At 42.4% G+C, this 22,114-nt stretch overlaps 1 protein-coding gene across 1 annotated transcript in view; it reads right to left on the bottom strand.

Annotated features, from left to right (window-relative positions):
- Positions 1 to 12,070: 12,070 nt before the first annotated feature.
- The window catches only part of CSPG4 (chondroitin sulfate proteoglycan 4), a 74,441-nt gene continuing 64,397 nt past the window's right edge, over positions 12,071 to 22,114 (bottom strand). Inside the window, exons 7-10 of the mRNA XM_069981303.1 lie at positions 21,390 to 21,521; positions 21,148 to 21,308; positions 20,885 to 21,068; positions 12,071 to 16,819 (exon numbers count right to left, since the gene is read on the bottom strand). Of these exons, the coding sequence (XP_069837404.1) occupies positions 14,730 to 16,819; positions 20,885 to 21,068; positions 21,148 to 21,308; positions 21,390 to 21,521 (2,567 nt within the window). The 3' untranslated portion in view covers positions 12,071 to 14,729. The remainder of the gene's footprint in view (positions 16,820 to 20,884; positions 21,069 to 21,147; positions 21,309 to 21,389; positions 21,522 to 22,114) is intronic.

Raw genomic sequence — 22,114 nt, 5'->3', positions numbered from 1 at the left:
TATCCTGCTAAAATGACCAGTTAGCAGATGCAAGGGTCCGTCCCTTTCTCTAATAACTGATTTCATAGTTCAGATTTGCAGTGCCTGGCAAGCCATAGCCCCAGAAGTAAAGGGTGCGTCTGTGTATGTCATGAGCAGGGTGGAGATTGAATCAATGTTTGTATAGATCTGCTAGCATACACGCACTCCGTGTGTGCCCTAGAGGGAGTGATGTCACCCGACAGGAATGTGATCCATTCTGCATTTAGAGCAAGGCAGTGGCACGTAAGACATCCACACAATATAATACTCCACCAAACTTCTGTACGGTCACTTGTCATACATCATGAAGCTGCTAGGTTAGTATATTGTGTGCTGCTTAAAGTTCTACATTGTTTTTAGAATTGCCTGAGTGACTGTTTTGGCCTGTGCACAGATCTTTTCCCATGTGCACATCAAATAAGATCTGTACTGAATTGATGTTGACGTGTGTAATTCCACAGTGGGATTTGGCAGGTAAGTATATTGCATGTGCAACAAGCAGCCTTGCATGTGTAGTAGATATTTTGATTTTGGAGATTTTTTTTTTTTTCCTGCTTTATTCTAAAAGTTGTTTGTGTCCCTCCACCTTCTCTAAATATTGAGTATTCTCCTAAATGCATCATCATTATACACAGAATGTGGCATAGGATTTATAGTGCACACCTGACAAGCCTTATCATATTATACTGTACACAAAAGTTATTATTGTCTGCCGCTAGTGTGAGAAACTGGCTGTTCACTTAGACAAAGAATCTGATGGGGCGGATTTCTGGAGGAAAAAAAAAAAGGTGTAAGATAAGTCCCTGCTTAAAAGTGTGCATAGACTGATCATTATGTGGTCATATTATGTTTGGTTGGCTAACAATTGCTTATGGTGCATTCACACCTACAGGATCTGCAGCAGATTTGATGCTGTGTTCAGTTATTTAAATAAAATCTGCTGCAGAAAATCTGCTGCAGAAAATCTGCTGCAGATCCTGTAGGTGTGAACGCACCATTAGGGTGTGTTCACACCTACAGGATCTGCAGCAGATCTGCAGCAGATTTGATGCTGTGTTCAGTTATTTAAATGAAATCTGCTGCAGAAAATCAGCTGCAGATCCTGTAGGTGTGAACGCACCATTAAAGTGGTTTAGGAGTATGCAGAGTAAACATGCAACCATATTCTTGTCCTTGTATGATTGCAAATAAGTGGCCACTTTAACAATCCATATGTAATGGCATTGGCAGATTAATTGGTGGTTAGGGTCCATTTACACAGAAAGACTATCTGACAGATTATCTACCAAAGATTTGAAGCCAAAGCTAGAAACAGACTATAAAAAAAGATCAGGTCATAAAGGAAAGCCTGAGATTTCTCCTCTCTTCAAATCCATTCCTGGCTTTGGCTTCAAATCTTTGTCAGATTAATCTGTCAGATAATCTTTCTTTGTAAATGGACCCTTACTCATACACATGAGTGTAAGGCCTCCTTCACACAACCGTAAGTGCACTGCCGACTGAAAAAATGCAGATCTGTAGTTCGCATTTTTTTTTTCATGATAGTGTGTTTCAGCATCTAGTCATCCAGTTGGCTGCATGTTTTTGTGTGTGCATCCACATGAACTTCTTGACCATGTTATTGTTTCTGCTCAACTGGCACTGTTAAAGCTAACACAGGAACAGAAAAAATTAACTAGGCCGTGTTTTAACATTTGCAGTCACCACATGGGGCCAAACCACGCCTCCATGCATTAATAGCTGCGAGATGTTGCAGATCAATCCTGGCAACATCACAAGGCTACTGCTGACAGCCCAGGGGTATGTTTTATACAAATGCAGTGACTACAAATGTGGGCCTAAAAATTTCTAAATGGCAACAACTAGAAAGTTTTTTTTTTTTTAAAGTTGTTAGCAGCATTTACTTGAGGCTAGATACACTGCGTTTTTGCTTTACGTTTAATGGATCTGTTTTATGGAAAAAATGAATGCACTTGTATGCCATCCGTCAGGATCTGTTTTTTTTATTACAAAAAACACTGTAGTTCTCTTCAACTCTTTAAAATCAATGCTTAAATGAATCAATGTTTTCATGTTTAGTAAAATGCCGTCATGTTTTGGGCCAGCTAGCCCTTAATCATGGCTCTGTAAATAACCTTTAGTCCATTATATACTCCATTCAGCCAATAGTTTTGCCAAACAATCGGCAAGTATATGCCGGACTTGTATTCCTGCAGGATGTTTGATCCAAGGTTTGGAGAGCTGAGGAGAACTAGAGTGTTTTCCATACTTGAAGACCCACTTTGTCAGGGGAATTAAAGGGGTTGTCCAGCGAAATCTTTTTCTTTCAAATCAACTGATATCAAAAAGTTATATAGATTTGTAATTTACTTCTATTAAAAAATCTCAAGTCTTCCCATACTTATTAGCTACTATATGTTTTATTTTTAGTCTGACACAGTGCTCTCTGCTGACATCTCTGGCCAAGACAGGAGTTGTCCAGACCTGGAGAGGCTTTCCATGGGGATTCATATAAAACCGAGACAGAGTTCCTGTCTCGGCCAGAGATGTCAGCAGATAGCACTGTGTCAGACTGACAATAAAACATTTCCTGCAAGACATATAGCAGCTAATAAATATGGGAAGACTTGATATTTTTTAATAGAAGTAAATTACATAACTATATAACTTTCTGACACCAGTTAATTTGAAAGAAAAAGATTTTTGCTGGACAACCCCTTTTTAATCTTGCATGTTTTTGGTGTGGCACTAGTCAAGGGATTGAAGGGAGTGCTGACCTACAAATTGGACTTTGTCTGTTTCCATTGACTTACAGTATAGAAGAAATGTATTCGGATGGATCCATTTTTATTTTTTGGGTACACAAGAGGTTGACCTCGTTAAAACTAAACCTTTCAAAAACTGATCTGTTAAATGAAGAGCAAAAATTCAGTTGCACACATGCAGTAACGGCTTCTGTAAGGCTAGCTTCACACTACAACACCAACACACCTTAACTACAATGCAACCGGACTGCATGTTTTCACCTTTAAGCAAATGTACCATCAGGTACATTTGCTCTGTCCTGCACATGCATAGAACAGTGCCATATGTGAGAACTGGGTCAAAAAAAGGAATGTGGCACTGGCTTTACCGCACCAGCGCCGTTCTATATATCTGCAGGACATAAAGAGAATGTACCTGATGGTACATTCACTTTAAGGATTCTGCAGATAATCTAGTGTGTATGACGATCTCTTTAGGGCCACTGTTTCTTTGCCAAGAGATGTTTGGGAAAATGAGGATCAGGTGTGCTGGATTTCAGTATGAACATACTGTATAAGTGTGCGTTCACACCTACAGGATCCGCAGCGGATTTGATGGTGCAGATTTGATGCTGTGTTCAGTTATTTAAATGAAATCTGCTGCGGATCCGGTAAGTGTGAAGTACCCTTATGGTGAGGTTTGGGAGAGATGTCTGTTAGCTCATACTGTGTGTCTGACACTGTTACATGTTACTAATTATACTTACACGTAGATTAAACTGGTATTGAGAATGGAAGGGTAAAAGGTTTCAGAGACTAACTCAAACATGCATTAAATTCTATGACAAATGCCACTCTGAATGGCACTGGAATTTTGAAAATCAGCCACAGGAGCAAGTGGCATGTCACTTATTTTGGCTGGGAATGCTGAGGATTAGCTCTACTGAGTGATGATATGGCTAGTTATGCAAATCTGCTGCAAATCTACAGCACACCTGCAGGAAATCTTCAGCTCACCCATGGCAGCAATCCAAAGCTCAGTTATAGATTTCTTTTGCAGAAATACATATCACCTTTTAACCTGGTATGTATGAATGTAGCCTAAAGGCCCTCTTCTCTGTTTAGGGGTGGCTGAATCATGCATGTCCCAAACCAATTGCCATTCACTCCTATAAATGTGCGCATGGCTCAGGTGTAGAGGGGGTCATGAGGACACGGCAGGGTCACTTGTTCCTTCATGTCAGTCATCTTATGGACAGAATTAACACAGGGTAGAGATGAGCGAACCTGGAGCATGCTCGAGTCGATCCGAACCCAAACTTTCGGCATTTGATTAGCTCTGGCTGCTGAAGTTAGATAAAGCCCTAAGGCTATGTGGAAATCATGGATATAGTCATTGGCTGTATCCATGTTTTCCAGACAACCTTAGAGCTTTATCCAACTTCAGCAGCCCCAGCTAATCAAATACCGAACGTTCGGGTTCGGATCGATTTGAACCCGAACCCAGTTCGCTCATCTCTACCACAGGGCAGCACAGCCTGATTGTATCTCTATGGGGTATACAGGGAGCTGCTGTCAGTAACTGTACACTTATACTGAATGCTGAACAATTTTACTATAAGGTGGCCAACTCATTTAATACATAGAATGCTGCTTCCTATGCCCTACATTGAAATAAGAAGTATAAATGACAAGCATCTGAACATTAAAGGGGGTTATCTCATGACCCTCATAGAAGGCGAGTGCCCTGCTCTAGACACCACCTAGTTTCATGGTTCAAAAAATACTGACCAGAATGGCACTGCCTTAGGAATAATTCCACATATAGGTTAAAAAGAGGCTATAAAACCAGATTAAGGCTATGTTCAAACAACGTCAAAAATAGAGAAAAGGTGTCCAATTTTGAAATTTAAAATAACCTCCATTATTGCCTTGATTTAACTGACTGCTATGGCAATACATGGAAGTCAATAGAAAGACTGAAGTCCAATGCACAAGGTATTGAATACCGGACGTTTTTACCATGGACGTTACAATAATGAACTTGATCATTATTTTGGGACGTCTTTTGCAAACAGTGGACTTTTTTATTAGTTGTTCACACACAGTTTTTCTTTTGTCACCGTTCTATCTCTGTTTTTACTATTAAATTCAATTAACTTTTCAATTAAGCTGCACCGAAAGAACAATTAGTAATAGGGATGGTCCGACCCCTCCGAGGTTCGGGTTCGTATGAACCCGAACGCTCGGCATCAGATTCCCGCTGTCTGCCTGCTCCGTGGAGCGAGTGGATACAGCGGGAGGACCGCCTGGAAAACTGGGATACAGCCTATGGCTATGGCTGTATCCCAGTTTTCCAGGAGGTCCTCCCGCTGGATCCGCCCGCTGCACGGAGCGGGCAGACAGCGGGAATCATTACCGAGAGTTCGGGTTCGTACGAACCCGAACAGAACTCTGTTCGGACCATCCCTAATTAGTAACCCAAACTAGAATAATGTACAAACACCAGTCATTGCACTAAGGGGAGGCCAAGCTGCTAAATGACGTCCGTTAGACTCAAAATAACGGACGTCATTTTAAACGGAGCTGAAAAAAAAGTTGTGTGAAGATAGCTCTAATGTGAAAAATTACATAAAAACAGGATTATGCGTTTCTAACGCTGAAGGGCACGTTTTTGTGTTTTAGCGATTCATAGACATGAGCGCAACGTTCTGCATTTGATTACCAGTGGCTTAAGAAGTTGGAAGCAGCCCTCGGGAGTCCAGGGATGTTTTCCAGGCAGCCTTGGGGCTGCATCGGACTTCTTTAGCTGCTAATAATCAATCAAATGCTGAACGTTCAGACTTGAGCATGCTCAAGTTGCACTCATCTCTACACATAAAAAAACTATTGTGGATTTTACTTAGAATTCTTGCTTTTCCTCCAGATCTCTGTGAAATATTTGTGGAACATTACTCAAAGATTTGTATTTCCAGTGTAACCAGTGTCTTGGTAATGGTCATACTCCTTTTTAACTCTACATCTTCTCTCCCAGACCATGTTGTTTGCTGCCGCCTGACATGAGCAGCGTGTGTGAATTGATATGTATATAATATAGAGGTGTGCATTATCACAGCAGTGTGTGCTGTATATGTTGGAATCTGTGGAATGTGACAACCCCCTCTTTATTGCAACAGACTTGACAACATCTGGAAGTGCTCTGTTTGTTTCTTTTGTCTGACCATTTCCATGCAGAATAATTAGGACACATAGGACTTCTGTCTAGATGGGCCATTGCCAGTCTGCTGGGGGAGGAATAGATTAGATTTCTAAGAAGTGGACCATCTGACATGGAGCCTCTGTCTGAAGTGCCACCCAATCCTATAGTAAGCATTTTCACTATAAAGGGTATGGAGTGATGCTTGTACAAAGTATCTAAACATTTACATGTATTTGATACATATATAGTCTCCATAATATTTTGTTGAAGCAGAATCTGTCCCAGCTTCCAGTAGCATAACACAGACTGTAAGAACCAGTGTCTGTCTCTTATACTTTGTTACATGGAACTCAAAACATGTGCATCTCAAATGGTTTTTCGCAAAATGTAATGTAGCCGTGCTCCATTAATACATACAATATAGCGCTGCGGAATCTGTTGGCACTATATAAATAAATATTTATTATTATTATTATTATTATTGCGGAAACACAAGGTACAATGTGAGCGTAACATCTATTACTGTCAAATTAGGCTAGAAGTAGAACACTGTAGGAAAATCCCTAAACCTTAACTGTGCTAATCTTTCTTCCTGTACAGTTACTGTTTCCTTACAAGTACATTTTAATTCTATCCAGGAAGAAACTATTTTATTGGCTTTGGAGCTATAATTGTGTCAGTTATAAAAAGTGATCTACAGCCCTGGGCCTCAGTCCTCTCCTCCTTATGGCTCCTTCTGTAAGGGTATATGCACACTACGGAATCCTGACTGCAAGCCTGTTGCAGATTCTGCATCTCACACCTGCTCACAGACTTTGACGGCCGTGCGAATTTCCGCCTGTGCCATTGACCCAGGCGGAAATGCGCATGGCCACCAGAGTCCGCAAATGGGTGCAAGCGAGTTTTCCTGTCAGGATTCCATAGTGTGCATGTACCCTTAGGGGTTCTACTGATTATATAATACTAGAAATATAGCAAAGGGGATACAAAGCAGCAGTTATGGCCATACACATTAGGTAAGTCATGGCTAAACCCATAAAGACCATTAAATGTGTAAAATAATCTCCTGACTTCCTAGATGACAGATGTTGGTGGGAGAGAGTAAAACAGAGGCAGTGGCTTTCTCCCTTGTCCTCTTTGAGATCACGTACACACTTGGCTGAGTGGAGCGTGCAGTGGAGAAGCAGAAGAGAAAGTTGGGCCAACAACTATCGTAATCTGTATGGCCAGCTTCTAGCCATGGGGCCTATATACACCCTTTTGTGCTGCCTGCCCTTTGGTTTTTGAATTAACTGATTGCTGTCTTTTTCCAGCTGTTTTTACTAGCATCACAGCTTTTAGAGTTGTGATAGATTCTTTTTGCACCATATCGAGTTACTTTGATGTGTGCACCTATTTTTTTAAGAAATAGAATGTAAGCGGTATACATACTTTGCATCGACAGAACACAAGTGTATTATTAGTTGGGGGGAATTAATAGTTCTGTAAATGGTTCAGGGAATCTGGAGTTGTTTCCTTCAGACATTGTAATGAAGTATTTGTCTGCATGCACGCCAAGTAACAGTCCAAGTATGTTTTGAGCCATTTATTTAGCAACAGATGCAGAAGCATGTGAGTGACTCTTTCTCATGGAGTCGAGCTGTGTCATTCACTATTCACGGATGGTGGTACATATTGATACCAGCATCTGAGAAAAGGATGGTTGCTGTTCCCCAGTGCTAAGGCATATTTTCCCAGGTCAGTTTACAGCATGTTATTCCTCTCTCTTTATTTTTTATGTGAACACCAGGAGATGCTCCCAGCCAGGGGCGTATGGCTGATGGGCCCTGGTGCAAAATGTTAGCTTGGGGCCCCCCCATGTCACCTGATCAGGCAAAGTCATATCTAACGTTATATCCATTTACTCTAATGTGCCACCATGTTCTAATGCCCTGTCACTGCCTCCACCTCATGTACTGCACTACTGCCCCCTATAATTAATGGACTGTACTGTGTCATTGTCTAATCATTGTATTCCAATCTTTGACTCTCCAGCTGAAAAACTACAACTCTCATCATAAACTGCCAGTTGGAAACGATGGGGGTTGTAGTGCTGCAACCTGAAGAGCCACATGCTGCAAAACTACAACTCCCATAATAAACTGTCAGCAGGGCATGATGAAGTTTGAACTTCTGCAACCTGGAGAAGTCACCTGATATCACCTGCAGTCCTATGTAACACCACAGATAACAGTGATATCCCTCTGAGTACAGATAATGTAGTAGTCACCTGCAGTCCTATGTAACACCACATAACACAGTGGTATCTGAGTACAGATAATGTAGTAGATTTCACCTGCAGTCCTATGTAACAGCACAGAGTAACAGCACAGATAACACAGTGATATCTCTGAGTACAGATCATGTAGTAGATGTCACCTGCAGTCCTATGTAACACCACAGATAACACAGTGATTTCCCTCTGAGTACAGATAATGTAGTAGTCACCTGCAGTCCTATGTAACAGCTCATATAACACAGTGATATCTCTGTACAGATAATGTAGATGTCACCTGCAGTCCTATGTAACAGAACATATAACACAGTGATATCTCTGAGTACCGATAATGTAGTAGTCACCTGCAGTCCTATGTAACAGCACATATAACACAGTGATATCTCTGAGTACAGATAATGTAGATGTCACCTGCAGTCCTATGTAACACCACAGATAACACAGTGATATCTCTGAGTACAGATAATGTAGTAGCGGTCACCTCGGGGCATCCCTACTAAATGATGTTCTACAAAATAAGAAAAGTGTCATACAGGGACTCACAGGTGAGGTCTTCTTTGATCTGAGGCGTCACTTTCCCTTTTCCTCTCCATCCGGCCCAGACCTCCATGATGATTTCCTCCAGATACGTTTCATCTTTTCAGAACCTGCGAGACAAACAATTTAGGCTCCTCACATTTCTAGCAACTTCCTTTCCTTTCTCCCTCCTGTAGGCTCCCATAGTAACTGCGCTGTGTGGGATGCCCCCTGTATGTAGGATCCCCTGCTGTGCCACCTGTATGTAGGATTCCCTGCTGTGCCCCCATGAGCTAATAATGCCCCCAGAGGTGCCCCCATATATTAATAATGCCCCCAGGGGTGCCCCCATATACTAATAATGCCCCCAGAGGTTCCCTCATGAACTAATAATGCCCCCAGAGATGCCCCCATGAGCTAATAATGCCCCCAGAGGTGCCCCCATGAACTAATAATGCCCCCAGAGGTTCCCCCATATACTAATAATGCCCCCAGAGGTGCCCCTGTATACTAATAATGCCCCCAGAGGTGGCCCTCATGAACTAATAATGCCCCCAGAGGTGCCCCCATATACTAATAATGCCCCCATAGGTGCCCCATATACTAAAATGCCCCCAGAAGTGACCCTCATGAACTAATAATGCCCCCAGAGGTGCCCCCATATACTAATAATGCCCCCAGAGGTGCCCCCATGAACTAATAATGCCCCCAGAAGTGCCCCCTATGAACTAATAATGCCCCCAGAGGTGCCCCCATGAACTAATAATGCCCCGAGAGGTGCCCCCATGAACTAATAATGTCCCCAGAGGTGCCCCCATGAGCTAATAATGCCCCCAGAGGTTCCCCCATGAGCTAATAATGCCCCCAGAGGTGCCCCCATATACTAATAATGCCCCCATAGATGCCCCCAATGAGCTAATAATGCCCCCAGAGGTGCCCCCAATGAACTAATAATGCCCCCAGAGGTTCCCCCATGAGCTAATAATGCCCCCAGAGGTGCCCCCATGAACTAATAATGCCCCCAGAGGTGCCCCCATATACTAATAATGCCCCCAGAGGTGCCCCCATATACTAATAATGCCCCCAGAGGTGCCCCTAAAAAAAACAAACATCATACTCACCTAATCCGCGCTGTGTGGCTGCAAGCTCTTCCTCCTCTTCGGGCTCCATCTTGCGAGCCGCAGGGATGGGACCTCCGGCAGGCGTGATGACGCCTGCCGGAGAGGTCATGTCCTGGCCTCACATAGGCTGCTGGTATGAAGTGCCGGCAGCCTATGGGAGGGAATACAGGAGGAGGACGCTGACAGGTCCTGCTCCTGTATTCTGATCGCTTTAATGTTCCGCCCGCTCACTGTGCGGGCGGAACATCAAAGCAATTTCTGCATCCCGAGAAGCTGGGCGGCCGCAGCTTCTCGGGATGCTCAGAGACAAGTGGCAACGGGGGCCATGCGGGCCCCCCTAGCGTAGGGGCCCGGTCGCCATGGCGACCACTGCGACCCCTATAGCTACGCCACTGCTCCCAGCCAATACAATAGACAGAGGCTGTGACAGATAACTAATAGTGGCATCCCATAGAATATTGTGGAATCCATTTAATATATCTTAAATAGCTGTGTCCGTCAGCCACAGACTTACATGGTATTAGTTAAACAGATATGTTTACGACATGATCTCCCATTTAATCCTCCTCTTTCTGTGGTATACTGATGTAATACTTCCAAAAGGGCACTTTATTGGCCTTTATCAGACAGTGGACGCCTTTGGAGATCTTTAGGTGGGAATAGGAGCTCTCCAAAGGTGCATGCTAAATAAAAGGGGAAAGCAATATGTGATTGGGCAGGTTTAATTTAATTTTTAGTATACCTGGGCTTCATAGGAGCATCACTAATGCATTCTGTACCTGTATGTGTGCTCATTGTCACGCACCACCATTTCTACATTATTTAAAAATTAATGAACAAAAGGTAGATGTATTGCACGTCTTATATTTCACTTGCTGAGCCAGCCGTGGCAATAGGGAGCTCATGTGAGGTATATACGTGGAGGCTGATGCTGATATGTTTAAGATCCATAGCGACACTCACATGACTCAAAATTCATCATGACTGTGGTGTATACGTATTCTAAGTAGATGCCATTATACAGGTAAATTCAGTCTTCTAACCTTTAGCACTATGTTCACACACGCTGTCTCACCGCAGTGCACTGATTGACTGAGCGTGATGTCAGGACGCCAGGAGCCACAGAACAAGCCGCAGTGAGGACCGGGTAATGTATGCACCAGGCCGTGTGTGTGTGTGTGGGGGGGGGATTGGTTAAGAGGGCTGCCGCTTACATACTCGCAGCGGGATGACATTTCCGCTGTAAGTATGTAATCCTATTGAAACTGACAGGAGGAGAATCGCAGCAGTTTTCACTGTGAACTCGCAGCGTGAAATCCGCTGCAATTTCGTTATGTGTGAACCCACTCTAAGGATGAAATGCACACAACCATATTACAAAACCATAATACAGTGCACACAGATTATATAGACACATACAGTCCCTCCATGTGCTGCCAAACCTTTGTAAGAGGTACATGGAGCGCCTACAAATCTGTAATATGGGCCTATACTACATGTGCTACTAGAGTGAAATTCAAGCATGACCGTGTTCGGACAAACGCGAACCCTGTATTTAATTACCGGCACATCTGGTCAGTACCACAAGCAGTAAATCCACTAGTATTGACAGTATAGGACTCGTTAAAGTCTGTGATTCGATGCACACGACCATGCACTGTCCATGCATTTGCTCACAGCCTGGATGGCAAAAAAATTAGGACCAACCATTATACGGTCTGGATTATAGTTTGGGCTACATAGACCCCTTCACAAGTGCACCATCCATGACTGGGTGGCTCGTGGAGTGTGATCTATTGGTCGCCTGGCTTTGTACTATGGAGCCCAGAGCTGATGTGTGTAAGGGGCCTTGGACTGTCTAGTTTAAAGTGTAACTGTCACAGTGTCAGCTGACCCGAGCAGTGAATTCCTCTCTGCGGCCAGAAGTGTGTATTTCTGGATAGGAACACATCGAGAAATTAGTTTGCGCTACCCCCATTTTGATCCAAATCATGGCCCTTTCCAGTAAGCCTTCCCCCCTTCTGAGGTGGAGGTGCAAAGAATAGGTGTTAAATGTTTTTTAAAAAAAAGATGCTCCAGCATGGGCCAAATATCGGTCCATGTAATGTAAATGAAAATTTCTTATATTCTGTTTGATTGGCATGTTATGTTTACATGGTATCTCGATATGACTGACACACAACATCACAGGCTTTTTACATTTTTATTAAAATGGCAGAAGGTAAGCTGATGAGACTGAGATTGTCATATGTGTTTACAATACATACAAATAGCAGATATAGAGAACATGAGATGAGAAAAATGTGATTGCCTTGATGTACTGGCAGCCTATGCATGAACATGCTTGCTGCTAAATGGTAGGCCCTGGAAATGCATGAAGAGAAATAAATTAGGATGATGGCTGAATGCTATAGAGCAGCTATACATACTCAATGCCTTGGGTATCAATACTAAAGTCAACAGCGATGTCAGTACCCATCCTAGTGGCCAGTCAGTTCCTTTTTTATTCTAACCTGTAATGGGACAATTGAAAGTATACCCTAGCTACTTTGACATTGAAAATTTTGTCTATCTAGTTACGTATCACATAGTATAAAATCTATAATGAATAGAAATATACAAGTATATCATATGATTTCTGCTGAATACAGTGTTTTCCCATGGTTAAGTAGAGTAAAAAGCTTACATGTATAGGAGTGTTGTATAAAAAAATAACTGTTTGATCTGTAACATTTACTTTTGTTTTTCGACCTATAAATTACTTTTTTTTCCTCTATTAAGCTTTCTTGGTGATTCATATACTGAGGTAGTTAGTTTTTCACTATTCAATTTAATGGAGATCATGGTGAACCTATATTTTGCGTTACAAGCATATCTTGGAATGCAGGAGGACATATTGAGCTCTCCTGTAAAATAAACTGGTTGTGAATATAAAATTATGGATACTGTTATGTTCACCATACATATTACATGCGTACTGAACCAAGAATACATGTGTATGGGGAGTTCATTACAAAGAATATTCCCAGCTTAAATCTTATGTGTATGAATACCATCATCCTGGTAGCAGATCCCACTGGCATATGTTGGGCAACCTGTCAAAAAAGGGGATGCTGACGTATAGCCAGACGTGTTCATTGATGATCACATTTTTGAGTCCTGCACAGAAGCAGTATTGGTCTAGACATGGACCAAACATAGTTACAATTAAAGGGAATTAGTCACTATAAAATCGCTATTACATCTATAAATACATTACTAAATGGCTCTGATCACTGTTTCCTGCCATATTAGTAAACAATATGAGCATTACTTATATGGCCCAAAAACGTACTTTGTAATTGCTACCTATGTAGGCATGGCGGCAGTCCTCAACAGCTAAGTAGTAATCACTGGTACATAACAAATGTGTTTCCCTTTTTTTATAGATACCTTTCTTTAGGATCTTTTTAATAAGAGTAATCCCAATGTGGAATGATAACAGGGCTGCATATGATAGATTCTGGAGTAAAAACCCCAATGCAGGGGTTGGTGAATTAACACAATTTGATTAAGCGTATTTGGAAATATTATGGTCTAACACTATAACTCACTTATCCTGGACTGGTTTTTCCTAAACAGTTCCATTTTCCCTTCCCTGAAATGTAGAGCACATCAACAAGACAAACCGTAAATGTCTATTAGATGCAGGTCCCCCTTTTCTGGGATTGGCATCTGCCTCTAGAATGGGGGCTCTGGACCTTGTCCAACCTGGCTGCAGCAGATGGGGGTGGCTTGCAGTGCCATGCATCTCCCATAACTCTGTTAACGTAACGCTAAACACTATGCTTTGCTTTTTTCCTTACCCCAGCCATCCCTGACCATCATAACCAGGCCAGACAGTGCTCGAGGCATCCTGTTCTAGAGATACGTTTAGGTTCCTGAGCTGGTGCCCATACATCTATAGCATATTTTGAGGATATGCCATAAGTGTTTGAAATGAGAAAAAAAAAAACAACTTTATAAAATGTGTTGTTTTTTTTATAAATCATGTCAGTCATTTTGTTTTAATGTATACATTTCAGACACATATTTTAAATACACTAATAATACAGCTCAAAGTTTACATTAACCTTTTGACAGCCTAAATATTAGGGCTAATATATATTTTGGCACTGATCAGTTACTGCTGGAGCCTGCAGCTGTCTATCATTTTACCGTTTTAGTCACATAACATTCCTTAATACAAAGTGACACTGGCAGTGACACTTGATGTGTGTAGAAGACAATTGCGTCCGGCACAATCTGAAACAATGGCAGGCTGCCCTGTCTCCTTTCAAACAATGGACTCTTGCAATACTTTAAGTCCCACAACTGAAACAAAGAAAAAAAAACCTAAATAAAAGTGATGGAGTGACTTTAGCAGAATCAGATACAAAGTAGACAGCTGTAAGATACGCAAAGGTTTCCTCCTCTGCAATTTAAATATAAATATGCATAGTTTTATGCAGGTTTGACCTCTGCAATAAATTGTATGGAAGCCACAATATTGCCCAGATGGATGTGTTCTTGCTGCTCTGCAAAATAATGTTCCTCCAGCATATATTTTACATACCCGCAGGAAAATACCATGCACATTTCCAATAGCCAGGAAGCTGTGCATAGGCAAGCTAGTTACACTTTAAATTTTGAGTCCAATAGAATGCGTCCCAGTTATAAGACAAATCTTATACCATGTTGCGTGCATAACAGAGCACTGCCTTTGTCTGAAAAGTGCTGAGTACTTAAGTTTTTTTATCCCACTCTCCACCCTGAGTATTGTTGGGAGGAAATATCCCGCGTTTGGTACCAACACAGAGAAGCTTTCTTTGTGTTCATACCCAATACTGGCTGCCAGGTTGCCCAGTAGCACCATTGCCTCTATCATCTCCAACATCACAAAGAGGGAAACCTCTATCGGGCTCAGTTGGACGAAATGTTTGCCTATCTGAGGCTCCATTCTCAGTCTTTGATGCAGATGTTGCTGCTTTTTGAACATGATGTTTTCCCATCTTTTTCTTGCGTACAAAGTAAGCCACAAGAAGAAGACCAAGCAGAATTAAGAGCAATATAAGACATACAGGAAGCACAATGCTATACATGTGTGAGCTCATAAAGCCAAGGATTGTACCCTCCACTGCTGGGCTAGGTGAACTGGATGCATTTATACTCATGTTTAACATGAAATCTTGAGTAGTGATTTCACTTAGGTATTCTGTTGACATCCAGGCATCTGGTGATAAAGTGTTAGAATCTGTAGAATTTGTTGAAATTAAAAGAGTTTTTGTGGAAGTCACACTTGTGTGTGTCTGTGTTGAATTTGTACCTGGAACCATGTTTACTGTGGCAACTAAATTGGTTACACTTGAAATAAAGCCTGTTGTTGTTTCTGGTTGTATGGTTGCTTCGGTGATCATAGATTCTAAAAGAGTGCTTGACTCCGAACTTGTAGCATGTATATCTGTGACAAACATCCCTTTTGTGGTATCCACAGTTCTTGATATTGGAGGATTTGTGGTGGTTGACAAGCTCTCTGGATAACTGAGCAGAATGGCATGGTCAGCATTAGATGAATTGTAAGGTAGAGTGTTGAATCTTACAGTAACATTAGCTGGAGGCACATTACTGGCACTGACCAATAGACTAAGCCGGTCACTTTGTATCTCTGGACCACTCTGGTCATCTTCCCATAACTCCACACCAATAAGTCCACTTTCTAGCTCCCCTTGTGTAAAGACATTAGTGCTTGTCTTGTCTCCTTTGCCACCCTCATAAGAAAATCTCACCAACCTCCCTTTTCTTGGATGGCGAAGTACTATAAACTGTGGGATGCTCTTTGTAGATGCACCAAGTTCACTTGCATCAATAACTTCAGGCCCTAGTTTTACTGTACATCCTCTTGGCCACTTTTGCCTATCTCCCATCTTCACTGTCGCAGATACTTGTATAGACACTTGTCCAATAAAGTCTTCATACAGGTCGGAGATGGCAACAAATTCAAATTCATCTTGGGTGGATAGAAAATTGGTAAATTCATAGGATACCTCATTGTTGTTTACCTGGACCCATTGAAATTCTGACACTGGTACATGGGCAACAACAACCTGGCCATAAGTTGGCTTTCTTGTTAATTTATACATATATATATTTTTCATGTTGTACACTGTTGGTGAGATATGCCCTATTGTGAGGTTGGACCTTCCAGAAATCTGTTTGACTTCAAGAGTAGCCTGATACTTTGGGAGGACTCTTACTGGCAGATTTCCTAGAAAGGGAATTTGTAGACCATCTGTTATATTAAACCTGATTTCTCCTGAAACTGCAGTTTGGTTAGCCAGCAGGATGAGGTTTGACTTGGCAAGATCTTCTTGTGTGAACTGCAGAACTTGAGTAGACTGGTTTCCTTGTGTTTCCACTGATACACCTAGAGGTAAATCCAGTATTGTGTAAATTATGTTATCCGGAGAAGCAAGGGAGTGAGCTAAAGATAAGTGGTCTTCAGTAAGTAGAATATATGAGCCCGCTGATACATGTAATTTTGATTTTGGTGGAGCTATAATAGAAGGTATAATGGGTGCACTAGTGAGGGTTATATTAAAGGTTTCTTGTGTGGCTAATATTTCACTGGACTCATGGAAAGAATTGGATTTGGGCCTTAATTGGGCCATAAAATGAAAGCTATCTGCAAGGTTCTCAGACTTGGTATTGGTATAGAACAAACTTCCGTTTTCCAAATGTGACTGTAAGAAATATGGACTTTCTGCGTTAAGAGAGACCCCATTAATAGAGAGATGACCATGTGATGGAAAACTGGTGATGAAGAAAACAATATCATGTGTGAGTTTTGAGAAGTTTGCCAGAAGGTTGGAACCATCAAGGGAGTTTAGTGTTATTGCTGAAGAACCACCCTGCTGAATACTGAGACCTGTGAAGACATAAAAATCAACAATACCTTTATTTTTACAGTGAATCTGTGCACATACTTATTACCCAGAACAAACACAAGTCTCATGAATATGACCAAGAATTGTCAAAGTAATCTGTAGCTAGCAGATTACCAGATTTATTTGAAACATGCCCTACAAAAATGGAATCTAGAATCACTAGAACTAGAACCATTCTCTCCCATGCATGGGAGAATATACGGTATGTACTCAACATAATTCTACTATTATTTGGACTGGTAGTTAAATTGTTCTCTATTAGAGATGAGCAAACCTCGAGCATGCTCGAGTCCATCCGAACCCGAGTGTTCGGCATTTGATAAGCAGTGGCTGCTGAAGTTGGATAAAGCTCTAAGGTTGTCTGGAAAACATGGATACAGCCAATAACTATATCCGTGTTTTCCACATAGCCTTAGAGCTTTAACCCCTTGCCTCCGCAGCATGTTTTGGCCTTAATGACCAAGCTCATTTTTCATAATCTGACCTGTCTCTCTTCATTTCATTATAACTCTGCAATGCTTCAACGTATGCTCACAATTCTGGGATTGTTTTCTCGTGACACATTGTACTTTATGTTATTGTATTCAATCAGTCAATATTTTTGGTGTTTTGTGGGGAAAAAGTGCAAAATGTTATGAAAAATTTGAAAAATTTGCATTAGTATGACTTTGAAAATTACTGCTTCTAAAAAAGTAGGTCACACCACATAAATGAGTTACTAAGTTACATTAGCAATACGTTTGCTATGTGCTGGCATGATTTGGTTAACATATTTTATTTTTCTAGGATGCTACAAGGCTTAGAAGTTTATCAGCAATTTTCACATTTTCATGAAAATTTCAAAAATCTATTTTTTTAGGGACCAGTCCAATTGTGAAGTGAATTGGAGCAGCTTGTATGTTAGAAACCCCCATAACTCACCCCATATTAAAAACTGCACCCCTCGAAGATTTAATTGAGAGGTGTAGTGAGCATTTTGACCTTAAAGGTGTTTGAGGAAAGCATTTCTTATTAGGACATAAAAAATTAAAGATCGGCTTTTTTTCCATTAATATTTTCTTTTAGTTTAAAATTTCATATTTTCACAAAGAACATATGCAAAAATGCACCCCAAAATTTGTAACGCAAGTTCTCCTGAGTACAAAAATACCCCATATGGGGGTATAAACCATGTTTGGGCATATGGCAGGGCTTAGAAGGGAAGAAGTGTCCTTTTGCATTTTCAGTGTATATTTTCATGGAGCAGTTTCTGGGTGCAACATGCGATTGGAGTGCCCCTGTAGTACCAGCAGAGTGGACCGCCCCACAAGTGACCCCATTTTGGAAACTAAACCCTTCAAATTAATCATCCAGGGGTGTAGTAAGTATAAGCACTCCCCAGGTGTTTGGAGAAAGTATTTAGCAGTGGGCAATGAAAATGGAAAAAATATTCCAGTAAAATTCATTTTTGGCTTGAAATTTCTAATATAATAAGACAGACAAGGAAATAATACAAAAAATGTGTTCCCCAATTTCTTCTGAGTACGGCAGTACCCTATGTGGGTCATAAACTGTTGTTTGGGGAAAGATGCTCTTCTCACATATTTTGTTAAAACAGTTTTTAGGGACCATATGCGTTTGCAGCACCCCCCATAATGCTATTACAGAGGAAACCCCCCAGAAATTACCCGATTTTGGAAACTGGACATCACATAAAATTCTTCTAGGGGTGTAATGAGCATTTAGACCTCACAGGTGTTGGAGGAAAGTCTTAAGCATTTTCCCGTGAAAGATAAAATCTACATTTTTTACTTTATTATTTTATTTATGTTTTCACTTTATTATTTTGTTCCCCTATGGGACTAAACGCTGCAATTGTTAGATCGCTAGTATAGCACATAGCAGTACATCAGTGCTGCTATGTGCCATACCTGTCAGTTTTACACTGACAGTCTGTGAGACAGAGCTTGTGGCGCAATCTCACAGGTTACCATACTGGGGGCCATGTTTAGCAGGTACACAGTGCAAGCACACACACACACATCAGGACCCTGTGATAGCTAGTATAACAAATAGTAGTTTATCAGTACTGCTATGTACTATAGCCTGACATTGACAGGTATAGCACATATCAATTCTGATGTACTACTATGTGTTATACTAGCTATCACAGGGTCCGGATGTGTGCAATCTATAGTGGTAACAGGAGGAGGGAGCTCCCCCTGTCACCCATCAGGACCCGTGCAGTGTGATGGGGAGTCCCGACGTGTGGCTGAGCCTGGCCCCCCGGCGTATCTGCAGATCTGACCCCCGCACCCCCCCCCCCCCCTCCCGCTGAGTACATATAGTAGTATATAGGAGTGACAGGAGGAGGGATCTCCCCCTGTCACCTATGGGGACCCTCACAGCGCAATTGCGGGGTCCCGATGTGTCCCCCAGCTTGTGGAATCAGTGCACCAGTAACTGCAGAAGCCTGTGAGATCGCGCCGAAGGCTCTGTCTCACACACTAAGTGACAGCCTGTCAGATCCTGCGGCGCGATCTCACAGTAGCGATCTGTGCAGTAGTTACTGTAGTGTAGTGTAGTAGTAGCAGCAGTTATGATCGCGGGGTCCTGATGTGTCCCCCAGCTTGTAGAATCTTTGCATCAGTAACTGCTGCTACTACTACACTACACTACAGTAACTACTGCACAGATCGCTACTGTGAGATCGCGCCGCAGGATCTGACAGGCTGTCACTTAGTGTGTGAGACAGAGCCTTCGGCGCGATCTCACAGAAGCAGTTACTGGTGCACTGATTCCACAAGCTGGGGGACACATCGGGACCCCGCAATTGCGCTGTGAGGGTCCCCATAGGTGACAGGGGGAGATCCCTCCTCCTGTCACTCCTATATCTACGGCGCGGGGGTCAGATCTGCAGATACGCCGGGGGCCATGCTTCACTGATTATGAGCAGGCTCAGCCACACGTCGGGACTCCCCATCACACTGCACGGGTCCCGATGGGTGACAGGGGGAGCTCCCTCCTCCTGTCAATCCTATAGATTCCGCGGTCAGTACTGACCACGGCATCTATAGGGTTAAACTGACCGTCGGGGCTCAGGTGTGTCTCCTGGCTGTTGCTAGGAGACCCTAGGTCCTGCCGGTGCCCAGAAACAGTAAACATCACTGTGCGATTTTGCACAGTGCTTGTTTACTTTCATGACGTCCTCGGACGTCATGATGCATTAAGCACTGGCATTTCATGACATCCCAGGACGTCATTTTGGGGCAAGGGGTTAAACAACTTCAGCAGCCACCGCTAATCAAATGCCCAACGATCGGGTTCGGATGGACACGAGCATGCCCGAGGTTCGCTCATCTCTATTCTCTAGAAGCGCTTAGCAGCCCACGCTCCACCTCTTATTCTCTGCTATACGGAGATGAATTTCGTAGACTGCTAATACAAGCAGTCTATGGAATTATAATGGGAGCCTATGAAAGTTCTGGCTAGTTCCATAGGCTCCATTATAATTCAGTAAACTGCAGGGAGACTGGAAATGAAGGGGCTGAGCGCTGCTGCCATTTTGTTCTAGTGATCGGCGGGGGTCCCAGCACCCAGACCCCACTGATATGCACTTCTGACATGTCAAAAGTTTTTACAAATGATAGGTTTGAATTGATTTTGTTACACAAAGCACATACTTATTGCAAACTATTCCTTTTTATCACAGACCAGTACTTGCTGTTTGTATGACAGGAACTACTGTAAATGTTCTATGTGAAGCAGGTCACACAGACTTTGTAAACTACACCCACAGCATGTGCTGAACTTTGAACATAGTCACAGTTTAGTTGAATTTTAAGAATTTTCTGATGCATAGATTAACCTGTGTGACTAGCACAGACAATAATAGTTGCAAACAAGATGAGGTAACAGTGCTCTATTTTGATGGAACTGATAGCAACTATGAGAATTCTATGCAACACTAGTCACCATCTCATTCGTCCATACCTACAGATCACACTTCATAAGGATGTGTGACCAGTATCTGCAATGGATGCAGATACAACTGCCATAAGTCTTACCTGTGTTCCTCCAGAGCTTTGTATGCAGTTGTGGACATGAACCCTGGAATGTCACTGTCACATTTAATATATATTGCTGGGAAGTTGCACGTGGAGATTGCACGTGAAATGAAAAGAAATCTTGAGCAGTCCAAAATGGGGTAGATGACTCCACATGTTGATAAAACACTAAGCCTGCATCTACCTGTAATGCAAAAAAAATATTGTATTTTAAGACTCTGAAATAATGGGGGATGTGCAAATGACCAGAATACACTACTCACCTCTTCTTGAGTAAAATTGGCCAACACCTCGCTGTTCCCTCTTTGTACAATTTTCCCAATCTGTGGTGGATTTTCTATATGATACATTAGTACAGGCTGAGTTCCCACCTGCTCATTGGTCAATGCACTCAGATGTTGCTTAGTAATTTGTTGATGGGAACCTAGCATAAAAAAGAAGAAATATTCTAGTTGAAGAAATAACATGTCTCTTATTGAGACATTAAAAATTGTTAGTTACTTACGTGGACACACTATGAGGTTTTGTAGTGATTCCATAGTGACTTTGAATGGTGTTGCTTGAACACGAAAAAATAACTGTTCTGATTCATTTTCTCCATCAGACACTTTGAAGAGGAATCCCCCATCCAACTCTCCTAAAATGAATGAAAATAATGGACTTTTTAAAATTATTTTACATTGTTGCCTATCAGTTATTTAAAGGAGAAGTCCAGCCTCAGGATTTTTCTTGAAACAGCAGGGCACAGGGGAAAAATAACAAACGGTACTAACTCACCTCTTCCTGTGCCTCTTCAGCACCTGATCGCTGCTTTGGGATCTCCACCAGAGCTGACGTCACGATAGACTGGCCACTCAGCCAGTCAGTGACTGGGGCGGGATGGTGCCGCTCCATTCATTGACTGGCTGAGCAGACAGTAATAATGGCCTGTGAGGGTCATGCCCCTATTCCACGAGTCGTTTGTAGGAGCAAACGAGCGCTATTAGCGCTCGTTTGCTCCTCGTTCCCCGCTCGCTGCCGCCGCTATTCAACGCGGCTGCAGCGAGCGGGTGAGTGCGGGAGGGGCGGCGGGGAGCTGCTGGGGGGGCTGCCCGGGGGATCGCTGATCGTCCGGGCAGCCCATAGGATATAGCAGCATCTGCTGCCGACGGTCCTATTCAACGGAGCGACGGCAGCAGATCGCTGCTATATCAGTCGCTTGTTTTTCAACATGTTGAAAAACAAGCGACT

Source organism: Dendropsophus ebraccatus, chromosome 1, assembly GCF_027789765.1.
Source record: "Dendropsophus ebraccatus isolate aDenEbr1 chromosome 1, aDenEbr1.pat, whole genome shotgun sequence".
In the NCBI taxonomy this organism is placed as follows: domain Eukaryota; kingdom Metazoa; phylum Chordata; class Amphibia; order Anura; family Hylidae; genus Dendropsophus; species Dendropsophus ebraccatus.
The sequence above is the reverse complement of the archived record's forward strand: the minus strand, read 5'-3'. Positions and strand labels throughout refer to the sequence as shown.